The following is a 15,769-nucleotide window of genomic DNA, read 5'->3' as shown; positions in this document are numbered from 1 at the left end:
AGTTTTATTATGTAAAGAATTTTTTCCTCATGAGCTAGTTCTAAGATTTCTTAAGAAATGTTGGGAAGACTCCAGTATGGGGCGGGGGCCCTCTGATCGAAAGCACACGCTCTCCTGTGAGTGACTCGCCGGGTACTTGGAGTTCCCACGGAAGCTGGCTTCCTCAAAAAAGCGCCTTCAAAGGTTATCGTGTCCATGCCGTGCCTGCTCTATCCATCAGCGGATCCAGTGACTCAGTGAAAACGCACCTTCCTTCTTCTCTTTTCACTTTCCTGCAGGGCAGAGCAGCAGAGCAGAAGCTCCACCACTGCCCTCCTTGTCAGTCAGGATCAGATGGGGCGGACTGAAAAGGCAGGCGGGGCTGCCGTGGCCGGGTGAGGGCGGGCTGTGCGGCTGCCGCTGCCGGGGGCTCCGTGACCGGCCTCAGACCCGGGGTGGGCACGGAAAGGTGCACGGAAACCAGGGGCTATGGGTGCCCAGCCCGCGAGGAAGACCGAGCTCCGCAACGCGCACCCCGCACTGACTTAGGACTGAGCCCCTAAGGTGGCATCTTAACAGAACACAAAGGGTGCCAAAGTGTACAATATACATGATAAATGCACACAGGAGAAACGGGGCGAGTGACGAGTTCAGCACATAGTGTTTGCATTTCCGATGTCAGACACAAAACCGGCCCCAAAGTTCCATTCTACCGCATGACAAATACTGAAGAACAAAATTTCAGTCTTAAAATACATCTTAAAGTCAGTATTTTCCTTCAAGGAAAAAAAAAGTACTATAAATAAATTACAATACAGTGAATTTGCCTGAACTCACTTCGTTTCTGTCTTCCAGCCTTTAAGTCAAATAAAACAGCGTAAAAACTGTACACTCTTAACATGATAATTGATCTCTTATAAAATAACCTGTCTTCAGAGATGTCAATTTCACAACAAGGAAAAACCAAGCCCTGTTGCCGTCACTATTATAAAATATATATGCATAGATATATGTGTTTTGTTTTTATTTATTTTTTACAAAATGTGTATATTAATAGCTTTGCACAAATATTTTAAAGACAAATTTAGCTAGTCTAAGAACTTCATGAAAATAAAACAGGCAGATAAATACTTCATGTGTACAAAGCACTACATCAAACATCGTCGGCGGGCAGAGGAGGTACGTTAATCCTTGGTCTTGTAAAAAATGCTATCTTCTCCCTGCGATTGGAAAGAATTACAGGTTAGAGGCTGATAGAAATGCAGTGAAAGGTGGCAAGAGGCTCTGCCATCAATGACAGCTTTTCTTACTCAGAGAACACATTGAATTTCAATCCCCAGGAGCACATCTGTATACAGATTCTCTGAAGTTTCTTGCCCCGGCCCCCTCTCTAAATTGTAATAGAAGTTACAAAGCCCCATGAGGGCAAGGGTTTGTCTCCAGTGCCTAGAACAGTGCCTGGTATACGCAGATGCTCAGCAAATAGTTCTTTATGAATAAATGAAAATCTCTACAAGGACTTCTAGATCATAGTTGAAGGAAGACAGCTATAGTGTTTTATACTCTTTTATGATGGGGAGGTAAAAATTCAGGGTATAAAAAAATTAAGACTAGAGGTCAGGCACATATTATTTAGCCCTAAAAAGGAACACTGCACTGATTCATGCTACAACATTGATGAACCTTAAAAATACTATCCTAAGTGAAAGCAGCCAAACACAAAAGACCACATACTGTATGACTTTTCTTATATGAAAGGTCCAGAACAGGCAAACCCATAGAGATGGAAAGGAGAATGGTGGCTGCCAGGAGCTGACGAGAGGTTGGCATGGGGAGTGACTGCTTAACGGGGGTACAGGGTTTCCTTTTGGGGTGATGGAAATGTTCTGGAACTGAATAGAGATTGTGACTGTACTAAATGCCATGGAATTGTTCACTTTAAAATGGTTAATCTTATGCTTCGTGAATTTCACCTCAATTTTTTAAAAAAGCCAGACACAAAAGAAAATAGATTAACTGGGTGATTTTCCTCATATAAAAAATAAAAACAGGGAAAGCTAATCTACGCTATTCAAATTCAAGATGGTGGTTATTCTGGTGTGGGAAATCTGGGGGTGCTGATAACATTTGATTCTTGCCATGTAGGGTTTATGACAATTCACTGAAATACTTCATATATAGGACGATATGCACGCTTTCCTGTATGTCTATTATGCTTCAATCAAAAGTTAACTAAAAAGGCAAAGGTGATACACATATGTATCTATATGTAGATCACTGTGCTGCTTACAAGGGCAAACATTTGGAAAGAAGCAGGGTATAAAATAGGTAAATTATATCTGTTAGATGAGACATTACAGCCAAAAAAGATAACAGATGATGTGGCAACATGGGGTATTTTAATTTAAAAAGAGCTAAATGCAAACTCGAACCCACACTGTGATTACAAGCAGCATGAAAAAAACAGTGTTTAGAAAAAAAGATCGGAAGAAAATGTGCACAATGCTAATAGCAGGGGAGATTCCTGCTTTGTCCTCGACTTCCTTGTGGGTCTTTCTCAATACTTACTTTACTCTTTATAATGACAAAGGTATGACAGTAAAAAGCAAGCGGGAGAGTGAGGCCTGGGCTTCTCCCCACCTGAACGCCTGCACTTGGATGGGCTCTTTGAGGTTCTGCCCGCGCAGCTGGCACACCCCTTTGGAGGCCTTCTTCAGCATCTGCTCAGCTGCCTGTTCTTGATGGAAGTCAAGTTGGGTCTGTCTCGTCTGGAACAGCAACGCGGGGTGAACCAGACGGGTTTGCTTCCAGTTTTAAGGAAGAGCGATGGAAGCTCCGGGCACCGGGAGGGGAGAAATGCCCGCCCGCCCGCCCCCTCCCCCCGCTGGCGGGCCGGGGCCTCACCTGCCTCTCGGCCTCCCGCAGCAGGCTCCGGAAGCGCTCGTCGCGCAGCAGCCAGGCCGGGGGCCCGGCGTGGCCGCGGAGCTGGGCGTCCTCCAGGCGCTGGCGCAGCTCGCGCAGGGCGCACAGCTCCTCGTTCAGCTGCCGCTGCCGCGTCCGCGACGCCTGGAGGTCCAGCTCCAGGTCCCGGGACGTGCGCGCCGCCAGCGCCGCCCGGGAGGACCTGCAGGGCTGCGAGACCGCGGCCGTGAGCGCGCCCACCCCGCCCGCGCCCTGCCTGCAGCTTCTTCCCCGAGTGACCGACCCCACTGGAGGGAGACACCCGCAGCGTGGCCCGACGCCAACACAACACGCACGTGGGCGACACGGGTTCAAACGTCCACTCCGGTAACGAGCCAGTGACAGCAAACTGTCCGCTGTAAGGACGACCTAGGCTTTGGCTAAAGCGCAGAGAAACAGACCCTCTCACACGGGGCAGGAGGGCATCATCTTTCTCAAGTGCTACTTGACAGTATAAGCAAGAGCCACAAAATGTGTGTTTTCTTTGGTTCTGAAATTTCATTTGACTTGCATCTGAAAGGCACAGCTGATGTGCAAAAGGTTTATGACAGAAAAAATCCTCCATACCTAACAAGAGAAAAGTGATCAAATACATTATAAGGCCAGCAGAAAACGCAGCTATTGTAAAAAGATGAACAATATACCGACGTGCCAAAATCTTAATGATCTACTGTATAACGGGAAAAAAGCACGTTATAAACCACGTTGAGGGCTTTCTGGTTAAACACACACAAGCTGTCAAAAACGTTCCTCCCCAGGGAATTCCCTGGTAGTCCAGTGGTTAGGCCTCCCCGCTTCCAATGCTGGGGTGCAAGTTCCATCCTTGGTCAGAGAACTAAGACTGCAAGCCGCGCAGCGAGGCCAAACAACAACAACAACAACAACAAAACGTTCCTCCCCATATAAGCCTGAAGTAAGCAAGTCTCCTGTTTTCAAGAAGGTTCTAAGGCGAGAATAGAATTTTGTACACGGAGCTGAGAGCAGTACTTCCCACCCCATGGCAAACAACGCTGGGGAAGGCAGTTAGTGCAGCAAAATCACAAATCCACGAGCCTATCAGCGTTGTTGGGAGGACTGAGTAACTGTATGCGTTTTACACACCCGTAACACTATTGTGCACATATGCAGAAGTTAAATGCAAATGTAAGTGACTTAATAAACACGAACTCATTTAAAAGCTCCGCTGAATTCATAGCAGAGCTCACTGGTTCCCAACCAGGGGTGACTTGGGCCCTCAGGGGACATTTTTGGTTGTCACAACTGGGGGAGGGGGTGATACTGGCAACTAGTGGGTCAAGGCCAGGGATGCAGCTCAACAGCCCACAGTGCACAGGACAGCCCCCAACAAAGACAGACCTAGGCCAAAATGCCAACAGCATGGCTGCTGAGAAATACTTTTGTTGCTGAGTAATGTGTTTTCTTATCATTCTCAGTCAGCGGCTACTCTAAATACAACCACCACAAGGAGATCTGGGAATTTTTTTTCTTTCAAAGAATTCTTGCCCGGGCAAGTCAGGGAACCACTACCTTACAAATTAAAAGTGGCAAAACTGTGTGAAGTGGCGTGATGTGGAGAAAAAATTCGGTGTATATAAAGGAAAACTGTAGAACAGTCCTATGTAGGCGAATGCTCCACGTTGAAAGACTCAAATTTTCTAAACTGTATATACTCCCTTGTCAAAAAAGAGAGAAGAATCTCTTATACAGAATGGCTGTTTATTAATTTATTATATTTTAAAATGTAAAGATCATGTATTATCTTAGATTATGACATTATCTTAGGAAATTAACAAATATGGGTAACATATTGACATGATATACACTTTTTAAAATTATACCTAAGTAAACAAGGAAATAAACATATCACCTTTCAATTAATCTTACCTAAAATATTACGTCTGCAGGTTTGTAGAAATAACTCCCAGCGTACATATAGACGGCACATTAGTCTACGTGGCACATACCTGCTTATAGCGAAGGGTTCGTCTTTGCAAAGTGTTTCGGACAAAGGGGGACTTCCGGGGCAGCGCTGAACTGTCGCTGTCACTACGATAAAGCTACACCAAAAAGATTGAGGTTCAGAAACATTTCCTCAAGAATTCAACATTCATTCTCTGTGTACTCTGAACTGGATTATTTTGTTTCTCGTGCAGGTACTCAAACAGTTATGACGTTTAGAGCTTTTACCAAGACTTTGGGTTTCGCTTACAAGAAAACCCTACACGAGAGTTTCAAGCCAAACAAAGACAAACCAAATAAGCAGAGCAACCCCCAGCCCCACCCCTCCTGCAGGTCCATCAACCGAACCAGCTGAGGTTTTCCAGGCTAATCGAGCAACACAATTTCAGTCCTATCAATGCCAACTGCCACTTGATACGGTGTGACGCTCATGAAAACCCGCACTCTCCTCGGCGCTTTTCACTTTTTATCAATCATTCTCATTTGCTGTGTTTCTAGCTTTGGCAAGAGCTGGGAAGACTGGCGTTCCAGAAAAGAGCCTCGTTCCTGGCAGGAGGACAAGCCCACACCACTAACACCCACCCTGCCCATCAAGGGAAAAGGCCTGGCTTTAAAGAGAAAAATAAATAATGCCGACTTCACGGGAGCCGAGACGTTACGTATTTCATTTGGCGGCAGGTTTTCATTTCAGGATCAACGTATATCTGTGTGAAAGCAAAGTCCTGGCCTTCACGGCCTTCCTTTCCATGCCAATGAACCCCAGATATCAGGAAATGTCGCAGCCCTGCACTTACATGCCTCCCAATCATCACAAACATATAATATAAACACAAAGAGGCCTCTAGAAGCATCGCCGGCCAGTGCGTGCCTTCGAGCAGGGCGCAAAGCCCAGTGCAGGGGCTGGAGGCCTGTCTCTGGGGAGGTGAAGGGCTCCCTCCGTCACCACCCTGTTCTCAGCAAGCAGGCTGGAGGCTGCTCCCAGGGGCTCGGCAGGAGTCTAGGATAAGGAAGGGTGGCCTTCGATCAGGCACCTCCACCCGCGTGATGAAGCATCAGGCCCCACAGGGCTGCAGCCTGATGGGGCGGGAGTGCCCCGCCTGACCCTGGGCTGCCCGGGGCAGCGCGACCGGGGCACCTCACCGCGTGGGGAGAGGAGCTGCAGGCCTCGCAGACGTGGCCACCCGGGCCCCAGCCCCTGTTGCTCCCTCCTGTGAGTAAAGGCTTCCCTCCCCAAGAAAGGTGGGCTCCCTGCTCAGCTCCTAGGCAGTGACCTGTAAGTCCCTAGAACGTTCCAAGTGTCTCTGTTTACCTGGGGACCTTGGCCCGGCCACACAGTCTCTGCTGACAATGTGAGGGGGGCCCTGGGCCACCCGCTTGGCCCTGGAGACGAAGGTCAGCCACGCCGGCCACCAGCTGTGCCTCGTGACGACCCCCACAAAACCCCTGGGCACCAAGCCTCGGGTGAACGCCCCTGGTCGGCTGTGCTCCCGGCACGCTGCCACTGCTCCGAGAGGTGAGAGCTCCCGCACAAATCCGCTGCGGGAGAAGGGCTGGAAGCTCCGCCCGGTCTCTCCGGAGTGCTGCCCGTCGCCTCTTCCCTCTGCGCGTCCGTCTGCACCCCTTCCCTGCGGCGCACCATCATCGTGGCTACGACGGCTTTTCTGAGTTCCGTGAGTCCTAGCCAATTTCTGAGCCTGAGGGTGGGCCTGGGGACCCCTCAGTGTCTCCCACGGAGGCCTGAGGGTCTGCCTCTCTCATATGATCAAACTCTGGCTTTGCCCTAATGCAGCGGCTCCTTGGCAGCCCCTTCAAGGGAAGATGCTTTCTCCAACGAGCCCCGTTAGAGGAGCGGGAGGGTCAAAGCTCTCCTCGAGCCAAACGGCGCCGCCAGTCTGCTGCGTCGTGAGCACTTACCCTCGACAGCGCCTCGTCTCTGCTAGTCCGTGCCGTCACTGTCACACGGCCACGGCCGGCCAACCTCCAACCTGCTGTCCTGTCTCCACGGACCACAGCAGGTGGGGTCTCCCCCTCCACCTGTCTCAGAGTTCTCAACCCTGCGTGCAGGTGAGGACCAGCCGGGAGCTCCAACCCTCTGCTGCCCAGCCCCGCCCGCGACCGATGAAGAATCCTTCCAGGCAGGTGGCAAAGGACTCCCAACTTACTCTGTAGACGTACTGGCTTCGTGCTCCGGGCGAGAAAGTCTGGGAACGCACAAGGGTGCTGCTCCGCGAGAAGGGCGAGCCGCGGGCCCTGCGGCCGGGCCTCTCCTTCGGCAGACTCGCCACCTCTTCCGGGAAGAGATCTTCTGTGTTGGTTTCCTTATCAACCTAGATAGTAATTTACTGTTTACCACGACTCTTTCTAGAACACAAGCATTGAATTAGTGTAGTCACCAAACAACCTTGCCATTTCCACTGGAGGTCTAAGTGGCATTTCACATTTAAGGAGTCTAAACTCCTGAATTTCTGTACTCTACCAAAAGTTTTTCATTTGTTCACGCAAAAAATCTTAGTGTCATCCTGGACTCCTGTCTTTCTCTCACACTCCATTATCTAGACCAAGAGAAACTGTGTTGGCTCAATTTTCAGAATTACAAGTATTCTGCACATGCATGAACCTAGAGCATATTAGGCTTAGTGAAATAAGTCACACAGAGAAAGACAAATGCTGTACGATTTCACTTATATGTGGAATCTAAAAAAACAAAATAAATGAACAAACATAAGAAAACAGCAGCAGAGTCATAAATCCAGAGACCAAACAGGGGATTGTCAGAGGGGAGACAGGTGATGGGAGGAAAGAAATAGGTGAGGGAGATTAAGAGGTACAAACTTACAATCACAAAACAAATGAATCATAGGTATGAATATACCGGGTGGGGAACAGAGCCAATACCTGTGCACTATCTTTGTGTCGTGACAGATGTTAACTCGACTTACTGTGGAGATCATTCTGACATGTATAGAAGTATGTTGTATAACAGGAACTAACAAAAGGTTGTAGGTCAGTTATATTTCAAAAACCAACAAGCTCACTGAAAACAGACAAGATCTGTGGTTACCAGAGGTGGGGATTGGGGGAGGGGGAATTCAATGAAGGCAGTCAAAAGGTACTAACTTCCAGTTACAAGATAAACAACTACTAAGCATGTATGTACAGCATGATAAATATAATGAACACTGCTGTATGTTATATATGAAAGTTGTCAAGAGAGTAAATTCTAAGAGTTTTCATTACAGGAAAAATACTTTTTTCTATTTCTGTTATTTTGTATCTATGTGAGATGATGGATGGTCACTAAACTTACTCTGGTATCATTCTAACATGTATGTAAATCCAACCATTATGATGTATACTTTAAACCTACGCAGTGTATATGTCAATTATATCTCAATAAAATGAAGAGAGAAAAAATTAGGCGTTTTTTGACCCCTTGTCACCAACCTTTCATCCAAGTCACCATAATCTCCTACTCAGCACATTTGTGCTATACACTTCTCACTGCCCTGCCTGATTCCATGCCTACCCTTCTCTTGAATCAATTCTTAGTGCAATTATGGAGATCCCAGTAAAACTGAAGTACAACCACGTCACCCCTGGGCTCAAAACTACTCCTCAATTTCCTACCCCTTTCAGAAAAAAACAAGAGTCCTGAGTGGACCCTACATAATTTGGTCCCTTCACTAACTCTGCTCTCAGCTGTGACAACTGCTTCTGCTCATCGCCCCAGCCCATGCTCCTTGCTATTCTCTCACCGTATTAGGCCTTCCACCTGTGTGCCTCAGTACATGCTCTTCCCCAGCTCCTGCACTTCCTTCCTTAAGGTCTCTACTCAAAACTCACCTTCTCAGAGATGCCTTAAAATGACCACCATCCCTAAAAATCTAAACCCTGATGATATTATTTGTTCGTTAGCCTCTCTGTTAAAATGCTTTCTTAAAACAGGGTGATTTTGGGAAAATGGTGAACTAGGAAGCTCTAAGTCCTTGTTTCTTCATGGAAACATCAAAAAACACTCAACTATACCTCAAAACAAAACAAAACCATACACTGCTGAAATAGACTTATAGGAGCTCTGCAAACAATCGCAGTCTTTAGTAAGCAAATGAATGAAGAAAAATGATAAAATATTCAAAATGAAAAAATATTCAAGTGGTAGGAAATTTTACAGCATTTTTTTTTTTTACTAGCCCTTGACCATGGTCTTTTAACTTAGAGGAGACAGCAGCCTAGTTCCCAATTCCCTCCCTTAAACTAGAAAAAGTAGGGTAGACCTTACTTGTAACATTTTAACATGTTAGGGAGCTAAAGGTTTGGACTAGTTTTGCCTAACTTGACTCTCAGGTGCAGGAGAAGCAGCATGGCCCATCTTAGTCGTAGAAAAGGATCAGAAGCAGCAGGCGGTACTCCTGAAAGCTGCTGCTGGACTGACCTACTGGTACAAACATACAATAGACCACAAAAAGCCCTAGAATAAGCTGGGTACAGACAATCTGGGAAATTGAGTGTTCAAAAAATTGAGCCATTTATATAGGGGAATTGAGAAAGCAGAAAGCAGGGTCAGTCAGCACACACTGAAGGAAAGACTCAACACACACTGAAGGAAAAAACTGGGGAGGTCATAAGCTTTCACTTCAAGGTGATGTCTAGGCTCACAGTCTGCAAAATCTGGGAAAAGTGCCTGTTTTTTCAAATGTACAATTTTCAACAACGACCAAAAAAAAATCACAAGGCATAGAAACATGGAAAGATGGCCCATTCAAAGGAAGCAAATAAATCAACAGAAATCATCTCAAAGCAAGCACAGACAACAAATCTACAATTTCAAATAACTGTATTAGATATGTCCAAAGAGCAAAAGGAAAAAAACATGCACAAAAAATAAGGAAATCAGGAAACAATATATGAATAAAATAATAATGATGATAATGAGTAAACGATATAAATTACTTTTTAAAAAAGCAAAGCTGGAGGTGAAAAAAATACAATAAGTGAATGAAGAAATTCACTAAAGAGGTAAAATGACATATTTAACTAGATATAAAAATAACAGGCAAACTGGAAGACAGGACAGTTGAAAATAAGGAATCCAGCAAACAAAGAAAGAAGATTGAAGGAAAGTGAACACAGCCTACAGGATTTATAGGACACTGTGTCAGTGGACCATTATGGGATCCTTATAAGGAGAAAAGAGAAAGTAGTGGAAAGATTTTTTTGAAGACATGGGAAGACTTTCCACATTTGATGAAATAGACGTTTATATAAATACAAGAAGCTTAACAACTACAAGTAGGGTAAACTCAGGGTGACCCACAACAAGACACATTATTATCAAACTGAACAAAGATAATGATGTAACACTGAAAGCAGCAAGACAGAAATGTCTGGACACATTTAAGGAAACCACAGTCAGATGATAAGCAGAAGCGTGGAGGACACAGGCAATAAGAAAAGTTGTCTGAGGACGTTTCTTTCCTAGGACTGTGCTTGCTTTGATTCCTGTTACCGGCATATACAGCTGCCTTTAAACGTCTTAATATAACTAAAGTCTCACCCTGGTTCTTTTCTGGACCGTATTTTCTGTTATATTCATCTGCCTATAACCTCTTATTCCTGGCTGACAGCAGGACTGCAGACCCCCTGCAGCTCTAACATACTGTGGCACCAGCCCTGATATATGTGGCCTCAAAGCTGATATCCAAACTATACCATTAGTGGTGTGAGTCTGGCAAGACAAGAACCAGCCCTTAGGGTAGTCCCCAGATAAGCCAGAACACTGTAAGCAGGTTCCACTCATTACCTTCGCCTGAGAGAAGAAACGGGAACTGGCATTTTCTTCCCAAACACGCTGTGCTACACCGGAAAGGGTCTGGGATAAAGGTGAGCAAAATGGCATGAAATTTCCTTGTTTTGAATGCAGCTTTTCTTGATTAGACATGTACTTGGTTCTTAATTCATTTCTAAAGTTCTTATAAACTATTTTGATCAAATATTATATATTTGATGTTTCCATGGGGGAAGAGAGCCTAGAGTTCCCTCGTCTGCCATCTTGTTGATTTCTCACTCTGAGGATCATTATCAGTAGCTCTGGTACACGACTGAAGTGAAGTTGGTATCAATTCAAATTAGGTTGTTATAACTTCAGGATCTTATATGCAATCCCCATGATAACCACACACACACAAAAACCTATCAGATATACATAAAGGGAAATGAGACGGGATACGAAACACGTCAAACAAACAAAAAAATCAACTAAATGTAAAAGAAGGAGGAAATGGAGGAAATGATGGGCAAAAAAACCTGTAAGATACAGAGAAAACAAGTAACAACATAGCAACAGAAAGCGTCCTTGTAAGAAATTACTTTAAATGTAAAGAGACTAAACTCCCCAAAGACATGCACTGACAGAACGGATAACACAAAAACCAACAACATATTGTTCAGGAGACCCATTTTTGATCTAAAGACACAGATACCTTGAAAGTAAAAGAAAAAATATTCTGTGGAAATGGTAACCAGAAGAGAGAAGGGGGACTATACAAGCCAAAAACCATTACAAAATACAAAGATTCATATATATGTAAATTTAATATTGACATATTGATGAAAAGTCTATTGATAAAAATGTCAATTCCTCATAAAAATTTAACAATTATAAATACATTTGAACCAAACATAAGAGCTCTATAATATGTGAAGCAAACATTGATATGAGGTTTGCTATGGATTTTCAATACATGGACTTTAATATGTTGAGGGATTTTATTTCTACTTAAGTACTTGAGTGTTTTGACCATGATGGTGGTCAAATCATTTCTTCTTCATTGTGTTAGTTTGCCACAGATGCACTTAAAAAGTACCACAGCGTCTGCTCTTACATTTTCGGGTAGATTGCCTATTTCCTCTTCATTTATTTGGTCTTGTAGGTTTTTACCTTGCTCCTTCATCTGTGACGTATTTTTTTGCCGTCTCTTTTTTTTTTTTTTAATGAGTGGGATTGTGTTCCTGTCTCACTGGTTGTTTGGCCTGAGGCTTCCAACACTGGAGTTTGTAGGCTATTGGGTAGAGCTGTCTTGGTGCTGAGATGAGGACCTCCATGAGACCTCACTCCGATGAATATTCCCTGGGGTCTGAGGTTCTCTGTTGGCAGGAATGTAAATTGATACAACCACTATGGAGAACAATATGGAGGTTCCTTAAAAAACTAAAAATAGAACTACCCTACGACCCAGCAATCCCACTACTGGGCACATACCGTGAGAAAACCGTAATTCAAAAAGAGTCATGTACCACAATGTTCACTGCAGCTCTACTTACAATAGCCAGGACACAGAAACAACCTAAGTGTCCATCGACAGCCGAATGGACAAAGCAGATGTGGCACGTATATACAGTGGAATATTACTCAGCCATAAAAAGAAAGGAAATTGAGTTATTTGTAGTGAGGTGGATGGACCTAGAGTCTGTCATACAGAGTGAAGTAAGTCAGAAAGAGAAAAACAAATACCCGTATGCTAACACATATATATGGAATCTAAAAAAAAAAGGCTCTGAAGAACCTAGGGGCAGGACCGGAATAAAGACGCAGACGTAGAGAATGGACTTGAGGACACGGGGAGGGGGAAGGGTAAGCTGGGACGAAGTGAGAGAGTGGCATGGACTTATACACACTACCAAATGTAAAAGAGAGAGCTAGTGGGAAGCAGCCGCATAGCACAGGGAGATCAGCTCGGTGCTTTGTGACCAACTAGAGGGGTGGAGTAGAGAGGGTGGGAGGGAGACGCAAGAGGGAGGGGATATGGGGATATACGTATACATATAGCTGATTCACTTTGTTATACAGCAGAAGCTAACCCAACAATGTAAAGCAATTATACTCCAATAAAGATCTATTAAAAAAAAATACCACAGACTAGGGAGATTAAACAACAGAAAAGTATTTTTTCACAATTATGGAAGCTCAAGTCCTACGTCAGGAGGGTTGTCAGCAGGGTTGATTTCTATTTTATTTATGTCTGGTTTAATCATTATTTCCTTCCTTCTGCTAGTTCTCATTTATTTGCTCCTCTTTCCTAGTTTCTTAAGTTGCAAGGTTTTGGTTTGTTGATTTGAGATATTGCTTCCTTTTTAAGGTAAGAGTTTATAGCCATTAATTTCCCTCTCAGTACATAGGAGGAAACCTTGCCACAACGTGGCAATGATGTTCTAGATACGACACCAAAAGCACAGGCCACAAAAGTAAAAAGGGCACAGTCAACAGACCTCAAAGACAACCCACTGAATGGGAGAAAATATACCCAAACCATGTATCCAGTAAAGAATTAATAACCAAAGTATCTGAAGAACTCCTACAAGTCAAAAACAAACAAATCTGATTTTAAAACTGGCAAAGAACTTAAAGAAGATATGCAAATAGCCATTAAGCTACATGAAAATATGATCACACTATGAATCCCTAGGGAAATAAAAAGCAAATCCACAGTGAATACTACTTTACATCCATTAGGATAATTCTTGTGAAAGAAACAGAAAACAACAAGTTTTGGCCAAGACTGGGAGAAAATGGAACTTCAAGGGCACTGCTCACAGGAATGCAAAATTGTGCAGCCACTGTAGAAGAAAATATGATGGATTCTTAAAAAATTTACTGTTGCCATATGATGAACCATTTCTATCTCTAGGTATATACCCAAAAGAAATGAAAGCAGGGACTGAAACAGATACTTGTATAACAATTTTCTAGCAACATTATTCATGATAGCCAAAAGATGGATGCAACTCAAGTGTATATCGACAGATGAATGTATAAACAAAATGTGCCACATATGTACAGAGGAATACTGTTCAGCCTTAAAAAGAAAGGAAATTCTGATGCAACCAACATGGATGAACGCTGAAGACATATGCTAAGTGAAATAATTCAGACACAAAATGATAAACATTGTATGACTGCATTTATACGAGGTAGCCAAACTAGGCAATCTCATAGAAACGGAAAGTGGAACAGTGTTTACTAAGACGTGGTTTGGGAAGAATTGGGAGTTGCTATTCAATGGGTACAGAGTTTCAGTTTGAGATGATGGAAAAGTTCTGGAAATGTAATGGCAATGACTGTACAACATTATGAACGTACTTAATGCCACTAAATTATACACCTAAAAGGGTTAAATAGGTAACTTTTATGTTATATATTTGCCACAATAAAAAACTTATCAAAGCTTTAAAAGCTCAAAAAAATCAGTATTGTACTTTACTGATTTATTTGGTCTATTGCATGCGTGCTCTTGAAAGCAGGGCTGTTTCTTTTCTGTGCTGTTGCGTGTGCAATCGGTGGTACATAACAGGTGTTCAATAAATACTTGAGGAAAGAATAAATTTGGAGAGTAGGTACTGGTATCTACAAAAATTAAACTATATATATTGTCCCTGCTATCAATAAATGTATGATCCATTGAGCAGATCAGTTACACGCATTAAATACCTAAAGAATTCCAAAGAAACATGAAAACAGTATGTAACAGTGTAGTATTGACTGTAATATGTAAATACTCATGGAATTCAGGATGAATTACTACGGGAAAATCATCATGAAGAAAATCTGAGTAATGTGGGACATAAAAGGAAAAAGAATGCAGTCTGAAATGGCATAGAGTGGGCACAAAGCAAATTTTTAAAAATTCAGGAGAAAATTTTCAAGTGGCACCAAAAAGACTAGGGGGTTGGGGGAAAGCCATGAAAAGGCTATCAGATCTATTTAGCTGATAGCAGGTCTGAAAGTTAGGATAAAGTACCTAGGATTGCACTGATGAGTCAGAAAAAAGATACAGCATCCTAAGCAAAGTGATGACCTAAGGAAAAGATGTTTAAGGGAATCAATCTGAGGCTGAAATGAAAAATAAACTAATGTGGGTGGAAAATAACGGCAATTTATGCAAAAAGTTCCCATAATGATCCGTTAAAGATATACTGAAGCCTACGGATCCTCTCCCCAAGAAAAAAAATCCATATACTTTGGCATGTGATTATCAGGTTGAGGACCTTAGACCTAGGCTAAAGAATTGGCTGTGAAAACAGAATGGCATGATTAAATCTAGGAGTTTACAATAAAGTAATGTAAAGAAAACTTAAAATCAGACACTTTTACCATGGATCCATTCACATAAATCAAATAGGACTAAAATTGACCGATATTTTGATTTTTAGATCTATAAACTGTTTTCTCTCTAGGGACATGGTTTACAAGGACTGCTTCAGGATTTTTAGCCAAGACTAAAATTCACAACTTCATGTTTTCTTTTAAAAGCATAAAACTAGCATCAAAATAAATGACAGTGTTGGATTATGATACAGAGGAGAGGAAAACAAAGGTGTGATTCCAAACTTGTTAACAAAAAATTTACTTTTAAAAATTAAGGGGGACGATCTCCCCACAAGACACTTATTAACTACAAGGGAAAAATATTAATTTTATTGCGGAGAAACGTTGACAGACATCATTTTAACAACATGAATAAAGCTGACTTCTTTAGCAGTATAGCAAATTCACCAACATGTGTCTCCTGATAGTATACATATGACTCAATGTCACTTCTAGATATTTCTGCCAAAAACACGAACCTGAATCTAATGAGGAAAAATCAGACAAAGCCACATGGAGGGACATCCTACAAAATAATGGGCCTGAATTTGTCAACCATGTTAAGGTCATAAAAGACAAAAATGTTCCAGAATAATGAAGATAAAGGGACTTGAGAGGTAAAAGCAAAGCATAAACCTTTATTGGAACCTTGATAAAAAATTTTTTCTTTTTCTTTAAACAATATTTGTGTTTCAATTGGTTAAATTTAAATATGTCTATAGATTTGAT

The 15,769-nt window shown here is 42.9% G+C and overlaps 1 protein-coding gene across 1 annotated transcript in view; it reads right to left on the bottom strand.

The window, feature by feature from the left end:
* Positions 1 to 1,047: 1,047 nt before the first annotated feature.
* The window catches only part of LOC133083033 (protein WWC3-like), a 42,700-nt gene continuing 27,978 nt past the window's right edge, over positions 1,048 to 15,769 (bottom strand). Inside the window, exons 12-16 of the mRNA XM_061179694.1 lie at positions 7,062 to 7,226; positions 4,905 to 4,997; positions 2,884 to 3,111; positions 2,620 to 2,747; positions 1,048 to 1,199 (exon numbers count right to left, since the gene is read on the bottom strand). Of these exons, the coding sequence (XP_061035677.1) occupies positions 1,133 to 1,199; positions 2,620 to 2,747; positions 2,884 to 3,111; positions 4,905 to 4,997; positions 7,062 to 7,226 (681 nt within the window). The 3' untranslated portion in view covers positions 1,048 to 1,132. The remainder of the gene's footprint in view (positions 1,200 to 2,619; positions 2,748 to 2,883; positions 3,112 to 4,904; positions 4,998 to 7,061; positions 7,227 to 15,769) is intronic.

The sequence above is a fragment of the Eubalaena glacialis genome, unplaced genomic scaffold (assembly GCF_028564815.1).
Source record: "Eubalaena glacialis isolate mEubGla1 unplaced genomic scaffold, mEubGla1.1.hap2.+ XY H_4, whole genome shotgun sequence".
In the NCBI taxonomy this organism is placed as follows: Eukaryota; Metazoa; Chordata; class Mammalia; order Artiodactyla; family Balaenidae; genus Eubalaena; species Eubalaena glacialis.
The sequence above is the reverse complement of the archived record's forward strand: the minus strand, read 5'-3'. Positions and strand labels throughout refer to the sequence as shown.